Source organism: Amblyomma americanum, chromosome 5 (assembly GCF_052857255.1).
Source record: "Amblyomma americanum isolate KBUSLIRL-KWMA chromosome 5, ASM5285725v1, whole genome shotgun sequence".
Taxonomy (NCBI): Eukaryota; Metazoa; Arthropoda; class Arachnida; order Ixodida; family Ixodidae; genus Amblyomma; species Amblyomma americanum.
Window position 1 is genome coordinate 132349420 of NC_135501.1, and position 11308 is coordinate 132360727.

Consider the following 11308-nt stretch of genomic DNA (forward strand, 5'->3'; position numbering starts at 1 on the left):
CACTGGATGCTGCAATGTTCACAAACACCTGCCATTATGCTTTTAACACTGGATAAGAGGTGGCAAGCCAAGGTCAATATAGCCAGGTTTCGAAATTGGCTTAGCCATTTCTGGCAAATAAAGGGATAACTCTGGCTAACATGGCCCATGATAGCCATGTTTCAAAAATGGGTTAGCCAATTCTGGCAATGATAGGGAGAACTCTGGCTAACATGGCCCATCATAGTCATGATTTTTTGATGGCACAGCCAGTATCAGATCCTCATTGGCACCTCTGAGCCTACTTAGGGCCACGCCTTGCCGGTAGCTTTCTAATATTGACCCGCTGTTATGTGCTACCTGGATAGACGAGAAATAGGTGTGGGATTCCTCATTATTCATGATATAGTTCCATACTATGCACTCAACCAGCATCCTCCAAAAGGTGCGTTGTTGCGACCACAGAACGGTAAGGTCTCGAATTAGCGTAGACTTGAAGAGGGAAAGGAAGAAGCTAGTGAAAAGGAAGACCACTAAAGAGCTGTGGCAAGAGAGAAAATGGAGGAATTCAGGATATCACTGCCGAACATATATTTTGCTTTAACTGAGGAAGACGATCTTAATGTTAATACAGTAAACGATGATCTGACAGCTATCATTGCGGAGTGCGCAGTAGAGGTAGGTGGTAGGATGGTTCGACAGGATACCGGCAAGCTATCTCAGGAGACGAAAGATCTGATTAAGAAACGTCAAAGTATGAGGGCGTATAACCCTACAGACAGAATATAACTAGCAGAATTATCGTAGTTAACAAATAAGCGCCAATTAGCCAACATAAGAAAGTTTAATATGAAGAGAATCGAGCATGCACTAAAGAACGGAGGTAGCCAAAAAGCGGTGAAGAAGAAACTAGGCATAGGTAAAAACCAGATGTATGCGTTAAGGTACAAGGAGTACAATGTCATTAGCAATATGGATAAGATGGTTAATGTAGCCGAAGAGTTCTACACAAATCTACGCAATAGTAAATGTAAGCAGAACGTTAATGATAGATAAATTAGCGCACAGAAATGCGTCATCCCGCCTGCAACGAAAAAGGAAGTAAATAAAGCCTTAGGAGCAATGCAAAAGCGAAGAGCAGCTGGTGAGGATCAGCTAATAGCAGATCTGTTGAGGGACGAAAGGTAAATTGTGCTGGAAAAAACTAGCCACCCTGCATACTCAATGGCTTAAGACTTCGACCGTACCGGAAGCCTGCAAGAAGGCAAATATTTTCTTAACTCTTAAGAAGGGTGACGCCAAGGACTCGAAAAATTACAAATCAATCAGCTTACTCTCCATTGACTACAAGGTATTTACTAAGGTAATCGCTAACATAGTCAGGGCAACCTTAGACTTTAATCTACCAAATTTTCAGGCAGGCTTTCGTAAAGAATATTCCACAATAGATCATAGTCACGCTAACAGTCAGGTGATAGAAAACGTGCAGAATATAACTTACCCCTATATATAGCCTGCAGGGATTACGAGAAAGGATTTGACTGAGTGGAAACCTCAGCAGTCAAGGAGGCATTGTGGAATGAGGGTGTAGAAGAGCCTTATGCCAAAATACTGGCAGATATATATAGCAACTGGACAGCTACCATAGTTCTCCATAAAGTCAGCAATAAAATTCGAATGACGAAAGGCGTCAGGCAAGCAGACACGATCTCGCCAATGCTATTCGCCGCCAGTTTATAGGAGGTATTCTGGGGCGTGAATTGGGAACAGTTGGGGATAAGAGTTAATAGAGAATACCTAAATAATCTGTGATTCGCTGATGACATTGCCTTGTTGAGACACTGAAGAGATGAACTTCAAATCGTGATCAATGAGTTAGACCGACAGAGTAGAACGGTGGGTCTAAAAATTAACATGCAGAAAACGAAAGTAATGTTCAACACTCTAGCAAGGAAACAGCAGTTCAAAATTGGCAGCGAGGTGCTGGAAGTGATAAAGGAATAGTACAGGTAGGGACTGCTGATCAGAATTATGAGAGTTAAGTAACTAGAATGATAAGAGTTGGGTGGAGCGCATGTGGCAGGTTCTTTCAGATCAAGAACCACTATCCCTCAAGAAAGTGTAAAACAGCTGTATCTTACCGGTACTCACCTACGGGGCAGAAACGTGGGGGCTAACGAAAAGGGTTCAGCTTAAGTTAAGGACAACGCAGCGAGCCATGGAAAGAAAAATGGTAGGTGTAACGTTAAGAGACCGGAAGCGGATGAAGTGGGTGAGAGAACAAACGCGTGTTAATGACATCCTAGTCGGAATCAAGAGGAAGAAATTGGCTTGGGCAGGGCATGTAATGTGAAGGCAAGATAACCGCTGGTCCTTAAGGGTAACGGAGTGTATTTCAAAAGGAGGCAAGTGTAGCAGGGCACGGCAGAAGGTTAGGTGGGTGGATCAGATTAAGAAGTTTGCAGGGATAGGGTTGGCGCAGCTGGCAACAGACAGGGTTAACTATAGAGACATGGGAGAGGCCTTTGCCCTGCAGTTGGTGTAGTCAGGCTGATGATTATAATGAAGATGCCATCATCCTTCCCATCGAGCGCAGCAAAGCCCTCCATATCGCGAGCACTGACCTGGTCCGTGTACAAAAACGTAAGCAGCACGTCGAGCGCACCGCCCGTGACCCCGGAGACGAGGACGTCCCTGGGCGAGCCGTTGTCCTCTGCGAAAAGGGCCCGGAAGTAGGGGCTCGACACGCGGAGGAAGCCACGCTGCGCCCGGAATTCGCCGCCGTCCGTCGTGCGGAGGCGGCAGTCTGCGGTCAAGACGCCGCCAGGAAGCAGCCCGCAGTGCCAGAACATGACGTCTGCTCAGACGAGTGAAGCTCCGCTGGCCCTTGGTCCCGATGGCGATGACTTAGCTCGAGGCGCGTGCTACGCGGATGCTACCGTTTCCTCTCCTTCGTCTCTCAAGCGTGTTCCGAAATTACTCGTCTTCTTCACGGTAGTGCAATATACCGTAGAACAATGCCAATCGCCAAATTCGCGTTATTTCTTGTGCTCACCTTGAAAATCAGGTTGCTGCGCTTAAGAACTGGGGTAACAGAAGAATAAGTTGTCCGCAGTACCACCACCATCAAGATGAACTTCCTCGAACTAGTCGAGCTTGCTGCTGCACTTTGAGCTCATTATTACAACGTCTCTGAGGTCGACCTCATGCTCTCCTGTTCCAAACTCTTTAAGATGGAAATTCTGAGTCACCCCGGTGTCCCCCATCGTACACGAGCGAGAGCAAGATTCGTAAGCACGCCCAAGAAACGGGAGGAGCAAGCTGTGCGAAGAAGCTGTTGATGTCACTGTAATATATACATTTGTGAGATACCTTCGTACTCTCAGAGTAAAATATTGGTATCCTCAGTTAAAATTTTGCAATAAAGCCCTGCAACATCTATGTTCTCGAACCAGATCCCAAAGGACGACCCCTTTGGGACGGGAGGTGTAGAAAAAGCGAGAGCTTTCATTGTAGCAACTCAAATCGGCGATGGGAGGCAGGCGCAAAAAGTAGAGGCACATCTGCTTCAAACACAAACAGTTTTTGAGGAGATCTTGTGAAAGCTAAAAAAAAACTCCACTCGGCTATGGCGATGCCAAGAACAGTTCTTTGCAGCCAACGAAGGTAGGAATAATGATCGGTCTAGGCTGCATACGGTTGAAAGATGGGGATGACCTTTTAAAATAAGGCGCTCAAAGCACCTGCGACAATATCGAGGCTCTCAGAAGTAGTTTCCCGTGAATTATATCATTGCTGAAAAATCCTTCGCCTCTGAAGTGGGAAAAAGAGATAAATCTGTGCGCCTTTGGCTATAAACAATAAACATGCAAATATCAACGAAGAATTAGGGCTGCGCGGCAATACAAACAAATTTAAGTTTGGCTTCTTTAGAATGTGTTGATGCATTATTCATGGCTAGAGTTTCAGGTGGATTTTCGATGTGAGAGCAATAGAAGAGAGAACAAGCTATGTAGAAAACTCATCATATTTTAATTCCATGACAGAGGGCATTGGCAAAAACTGCGATAGGACAGATGGCACATGCCACTGCATGGCGAGCCTTTTTCTAAAGGGCGGTATATCAGCTCAGGCAGCCTAAATGGCTTCGTGGGAGAGGGCAACCACCCATTAAAGACTGGCCAGCTCCTTACTGGTGAGACGTGTCAAGAGGTAAGACGTGCCACTGGCCCAAGGGGCCGGGAGATACATTGCATGCCACGGTGCGAAGGAGTTGCCCCCAAGAGTCAGTGGTGTGGCTATGTGGCCAATATCTACGGCCTGTACAATTAATCTAATTCTTCCTGTTTTGTTTTGTTGTTTAGTTAATGTGAAGTGAGCTTTGATTAGGCCTGCTTGCCGTTTATCATTGCCTAGGTAGTTTTCTTTTTACAATCAATTGTAGCAATTTATTAAAATTTGCTTATTTGAGGGAGTCTAAAAAGAGAACAGTTAATAAAACAGAAAAAACACTGAAGGCCCATTAAACAAACTATGATGCCGGATATGAGCGCCAGCCGACATACTATACAATTATTATGCACAAAAAGACGTAAGATATGCGGGGTCTCGACTCCCTCTCTTTTCCAGCGGTCACACTCCGATACACAAATGAGAAATTATTATGAGTTTGACTACCCATTCTGCGGAAGCGTTCGGTCGGTTTGGCTTGGGAAAGTTCCAGCAAAGTGCAAGCAACAGGCTATATGCGGACCTCCTGCCTGCTATTGCCGATAATAAAATTTTCCTTCTCTCTCTCATAATATTTAAGCAGTGGCGTGATCGCAACTCTATGGGCGGCACCCCATGCAGAATGCAACCCTGGACCACTGCTGCAGGTCCCACTCGGCTTCACCGACGCTTTTCGACAGCTACAACGACGCCAGACACGCTTTGCACACTATACACTACGACGAGCTTATGAACTATTAGCACGAATTATATTGTATCATGCGAAAACGGGATGCTTTGTTCTGCCTCTAGAAGCGCGCAAATCGCAATATCAGCTTGGCGCTTCGAGTACGTAATTCATGATGTAGCGGGAAGCAATATTATGTCACCCAACACGGCAGCTAATTCGAAGCTGGGCACGGCACACAGTCTAAACAGTATCAGGGTTACCTTTGTACGCCTCAAAATTATCCTAAGGGGAGTTGTTTTCTCGACTTTTACACGGCTATCACCACTGAACTGCCACGAGTTTACAACAAAGATATATGGGCGCCTAGCACGTATCTAAACGTACAGCGTTAGTTAGCCTGCAGTAACCCATAAAACAGGTGTTATTAAAATACTGTGCGATGCCATTCCCGTTAAAGAACCCAAGGTGGCCGAAATGAAACGGAAGTCCTCCACTACTGGATTCCTCATAGAGCGTGTTGCTTTCGGAATTAAAATCCGATATACCATACATAATCCGTATCTCTTTTGTGTGACTGGAGAGAAACCATGTTGAATATACGGTACCTGCGTGGCCAATATGGACAGCTCATTAGTACACACTAAACACATAAGAACTCCGCATCACGTCACATCAGTCACATAGAACTTATATCAAAACACACGGGCGATATCACGTATTTAAATTGTTACTGTTTTTTTTAAGAGACTTGTATCGGGGACGTGAGAGCAGCAGTATGAAGGCAGATGTTTTGCGGTTTTTCATGATCGCCTCCTCCAGCTAATACACATCGCAAAAAAATGTCGGACACTCACCCACGCGATGTCTCGAGTCAGCGCCTAATAGCGGAGCTATCGGATTCCGTTGCCTGCCACTGGTCTTGGATTCCATTTTATATGCCCGCCCTAAGCAGTACGCATTCCTAGGGAAAAGCCAAGCGCAGCGCCTAGATCAGTAAATTAAACTTTACATGACGCACAACAACACCTACTTGACCACGCACTTGCCTTAATCAAACCTTGTGTCTATTTAAGGAGCATGCGCTAATGGCCATCGAGTAGTCTTCCCACAGCGAGAAGTAAACAGAGAAGCACTGCAGATGGGGAGACGTGCCGTGAATTATATTCCGCAAACGAAGCCCAAGTGTCGTCTCCTGCCACAGGCGACGTGCGTCCAAGACCACGTCCCGAATAACGGTGCATGTCCATCGTCATCTCGAAATTGAAAGGAACAGAGGAAAAAAATTGCCAGTGGCTTAGCTCGGTTATGCCAGGGTATACGTTGGGAAAGCTAAGGCATAGCTGTGTTAGCCTAGGTTAGTCTTGATTGCAACTCCAAGTTAGTCTCGTTGTCTGGCTAGTTGTCACGTGGTTCGTCACGCGGTTGGTCACGTGACCAGTTACGTGGTTGGTCACGTGGTGCGGTGCGACCACCGCGAGAATGCGAGCACGGTGGGAATGCGAGCACAGCGAAACTGCGAGTTCGTGGATAATAAACTTTCGCTACAAAAGTAGTGCCGTGTTTGAAATCAACGCTCCATCATTCCTTTCAGTGGCCAATAGACGTACGCGCACTTGCAAGGTACTTGCAGCCATTTTGCCCGCCTTGCTTACATGCTCCCTGTAAAAGTGGAAGGATGGCTGTACTAAGGACGTGTTTGATCTGCGTCAGTCGTTGATGCCTTCGTTCTTTGAGTGTCTGAAAACATTAGGCACAATGGCAAAAATTAAGAACCCTCAACTTTTTAAGCAATTTTATTTTGGGAAGATGTCTATCCTGGAAGAAGGCTTGTTTTCTGGTTTCTTAAAAAACAGCATCTTCGGGCAACTGAGAGCACACGTAAACACAGACAGACAGACAGACAGACAGACAGACAGACAGACAGACAGACAGACAGACAGACAGACAGACAGACAGACAGACAGACAGACAGACAGACAGACAGACAGACAGACAGACAGACAGACAGACAGACAGACAGACAGACAGACAGACAGACAGACAGACAGACAGACAGACAGACAGACAGACAGACAGACAGACAGACAGACAGACAGACAGACAGACAGACGCGCGCGCGCACATACGCACGCACACACATATTGCCGCGTTTACCACGTCGGCCGTACTCTAAAGGTGGCTAAAGAGCGTTCTAGAAAAATTAGTTTTCGCTTTTGTTTTGTTTTTTGTGTTTACATTAATGTAACCTTGCGGTTGCAAACAAGAAAAAATGCGGTAATTCGGCAATTAAGCCCAAAGCAAAAAAAAACACATGCACTGTTTGCTTCAGTCAGAATCAGCCTGCACCCTCTGTAATGGCGAATGAAAATATTATTATCCGTGAACTATCCCAGAGCAACCTTCAACACCTTTTGTGACGTGAGACAATTAGCTTGGTTCAGAAAACGTATCGCCCAAATAACAAGCCAGAAACAAGCGATCTATGTATAATGCCGAGAGAGAGAAATGAACATTTTTATAAAAAAAACAAACAGGAGCGAATTGTGAGTGGGGTCCGCAGTCCAAGTCTTCAGTGGCTTCCACAGACGCTTTAGCGATGGCGACTAGCACCTCCTGGTCTTCCAGGTTGGCGCTGGCCATCGTCACCTCCCACTGCTCCAGCGCCGCGTTGTGCGACTTTAAGTGGTTCGGCTTAACTGAGCATGTAACGTGCGTGAATGTGGAAAGTTCGCCACATCAAGGACATGCGGTGATGCGCCCTACTGTCAGATCCGGCTGCAGAACGTCGACCCGCAACCCGCACATTTTCAAAGAATACTTCACGTATTTCTCCGCCAACGGCCGAGCAGCAATCTACCACGCGACTGGGCGGAAGCACCCCGCGCGTGCTTTTCGCCATGGCAACCATGTTTGATAGCTCCTCCAACTCGCTGCAGTGAAATAAAAGAAAAATGAAGGTGGGCGCCGTGCCATTAAACCCTATTTAATAGGAACATCTGTCACAGAGAATAGTAATTCGCAGTTTTTAAGAATTTTCACACCGCGTGGACAAAGATCCTCTGATAATAAGACGAAGACAAAATCCTCCTTTGTGCACCTTTAGGAAGTGGAGCGGGATATTTTTCTCGGCTTTCTGCTTTTTTTTTCCATTTCAAACAGTTCAAATAAGCAGCGGCAGGCAGTAGTGCTCAGCGATGACTCTAACAGCCAGCCCTAGCTTGTGGGGAAGGCCAACGGGGCCGCGACCAGGTGGCCCATTCTTATTCTATAAAAAGATTCGGTAAAATAAGGATGTTTTCTCTCAGTCAATTTGCTCGAGAGTCATAAATTTTGTGTGCCTGTAACTTATGTAAAGGATTCCCGTAAACATTTCCCCAGCACTGTTCCAGCTTCAAGTCACTGATCAATTCGCTCTCGCCCAACCATATGCTAGCAGTCCAGTTTAGCTCAGTGGTAAAGTGACGGCTACGGTGCTGTGGTCGTCCCGGGTTCACCCCGGACAAGGACGAATTTTTATTTTAACTAAGAAAGAAGTTTCTGTGGAAGCTGTATAGTTCTCCTTTGTACCCGTATGTCGGCGCTTAGATGGATTCCAGTGAATAATTACTCCCTTATTGCAAATCTACTACACCTTGGGGGATTCCTGAAAACAGCTGACCAAGAAAATAAGTGCATAAATGTTTCTTCAGTGATAACATTCCTTGCGTTCTACCTTCTATACTTATGAGATCAAAACATTGATCGGCAAGCATGCATTCGTTCAGTGGGGTAATCTTGGCGTACCACAGAAGAGACCATTTAGTTTTTCCTTTTGTGGCGGCAGCTACATTACTCTAGCATTTCGAGCCTTCAGTGTAGAGGCGCCGCCACGGCCCCGCAACGTGGTCACGTGGCTGGTCACGTGGCTGGTCACGTGGTGCGGAGCAGGTGCCGGCGGAGCGGCGCGCCGGCGAAACCGAGATGGGGGTGGGGAGTGGAGAGGGGGAGAGAGTGAATCCACGTCCAGGTACAAAGATGAAGAAGGAACGCACACCGAAACGTAGCGGCGAAACACAGACTTTGCAATTCGACTGAGCGAGTTCCACTTGGTCAGCTGTAGCTATCGCATCCTTACATGTTTAACCAGAGCTAAACCACGGGCATTTTTTTTTTTGTAGCGATAGTTACATTACGCTATCATTTCGAGCCTTCAGCGTGGCGGCGCCGTGGCTGGTCACGTGGTTGGTGACGTGGCGCGGAGAAGCTGCCGGCGGGGGGGGGGGGGGAACTGAGTGGGGGAGTGGAAACAGGGAGAAGGAGAGAGGGTGAATCCACGTCCAGGGACAAAGATGAAGAAGGAAAACCCAGCGAAACGGGAGCGCGTTTGGGTATTTTCATATATTTAATTCTCAAATATTCTCTCCCGATATTTAGTTTTTTTCCTTTTCTTTTTAATTACTCTGAAATTCCACCCAAGGCACAATCATTAGCTTGGCACCAGTTTACTCAATTCAATGGGGTCTCCCCACTGAACCCTGGCCAATCCCCCGTCGTGGTTATGTGCCACGTCAGGAAGGCAACAACAAAGACGAGAGCGGCGAAAGACTGACTTTGCAATTCAACTGAGCGAGTCCACTCATCCAGCTGTAGCTATCGCGTAACTCCAAGTTTAACCAGAGCTAAACCACAGCCATTTTTATAAGTGCTCCTCTTTTCGTTACCTTTTCTTTCAATAATTGATGCTGCATTATGTGTTCACCCAATACACGCCCTGTTCGCTGTATTTTCTACGGTCTGCAGTCCTCAGGCAGTAAAGAAGTAAAGCCCGTAGATTAAAGGCAGCCGTCAAAGAAGAAGAAGAGGAATCTTTGTTTTTACTCATTGATTTTTCAAAATTCACGATTGGTGCTACACTTTTGTCGTCATCTTCCATGAAAACTTCTTTGTTTATTCTACTACACCTTGGCCAATCCCCCCGCGTGGGTATGTGCCATATACATGGGGTGAAGAAGAAGAAGAAGAAGAAGCGCACGTTTCGGAACGCCGTGAGAAGATTCAAGGCGCAACCCGAGCTGCTCAGGGCGGTAAGCCAAATCCACGACGACTCAAGACCGTGAAAAGTAGGCCCGGAGAGCGTCCAGTCATCACGTAAGTAGGCGACGAGTCCACACTCAAGCGTAACGTTTTCGCTAGACGAAAAGCTTCCATGCCCCTTACCAAACTACAATACCCCAGACGCTGTTTGAGAGAATCTCAGCACTGCTGGCCCTCCACAGGCGCTGTGTATGCGGATAGATGCTTTCTACCAATGATGCTCTGGCGAATGTCGAGAGAGAAAGAAATGGTTCCGAATAGGGCATGTAAAGCACCAGGAGATAAATGGTTTCTTTCGGTGTAGAGGACATGAATTCTGGGCTGAAAACAGGCGTGGAAATGATAGTGGTAAAGTTGCGAAGATAGGCCTTCTTGCGTGTTGTTACCTCCGTAGATTTGACTCAGTTGACAAGCCCCGTGAAGCAGTGTTCATGTGGTGCAAAGCTTGGAAAAGTTGGCATCAGTTGCCGATGGCCCGCGCTGCCTTGAGTGTTCATGTAAGCCCACTTTGTGGATTCCTGAAAATGCGCCGCTTCGGCCGACGTGGTTGCTGAGGGCTTGTCGTTTCTAATTCTCTTCGCTAAATTTTTGTTCCCTCACCTTTCGACCGTTACATTGAACCATTTCTAGTCGCGGCCGGCCTGTGCACTTTTGTGCTCGGTGTTGACTCCGTCACGACAGCACCAACTTTACGTTTCTGCCTCCTTTACTGGGAATGTCCAGTCTTACATTTAGGGAGAAGCGCATACCGAAGCTGAACGTTTTTTTCGGGCCTACAACCGCGGGCTGCTTTATGTTTCCTTACAATAGAGCATAAGCGGTTTGAATTTTACCTCCACAAAATGTCTTGAAAAGAGGCGCAAATTAGCAAACCGTACGTACGACCGAGTACGATAGTGTTTCTTTTTATACCCAACTAACACTGGCGTTATGTGCGCGCGTCCCTTCCGAAGCGGGATACTCAAGTTGCGGTGAACCAAGGATGTGGACGGCGCGTGTCGAGGGTGGACCCTGCTGCACCAACCACGCGGCGGTCGCAGTCAACGACGAAATCTACTCGTTTGGCGGCTACTGCGTCGACGAGGTCAAGACGATGCGCCGGCCCATGGACGTGCATGTTCTCAACACGGGTACGTGTCGTCTCAGAAGTGCTGCAACCTTGGAGTGCCACGTGTCGCAAATCCCTGACATTAGATGCTGAGACACCTGGCGGAGCTTTGCCGAAAAACGCGGCCAATACAAGTTCATCTGCCGCTGCAGCGCTTGTTTTCATGTATGCAGTATATATTTTTAGTCTTTTTGAACCAAGTTTTATTTCAGCAGATCCCATTGTAGCCATGTTCTTTAGGAAGCGTA

At 46.9% G+C, this 11308-nt stretch overlaps 1 protein-coding gene across 2 annotated transcripts in view; it reads right to left on the reverse strand.

The window, feature by feature from the left end:
- The window catches only part of LOC144132686 (uncharacterized), a 49323-nt gene extending 46422 nt beyond the window's left edge, over nucleotides 1–2901 (reverse strand). For both annotated transcript variants that reach the window (XM_077665282.1, XM_077665281.1), the window contains exon 1: nucleotides 2604–2901. In XM_077665282.1, coding sequence (XP_077521408.1) covers nucleotides 2604–2831 — 228 coding nt within the window. In that variant the 5' untranslated portion in view covers nucleotides 2832–2901. The remainder of the gene's footprint in view (nucleotides 1–2603) is intronic.
- Nucleotides 2902–11308: the final 8407 nt, after the last annotated feature.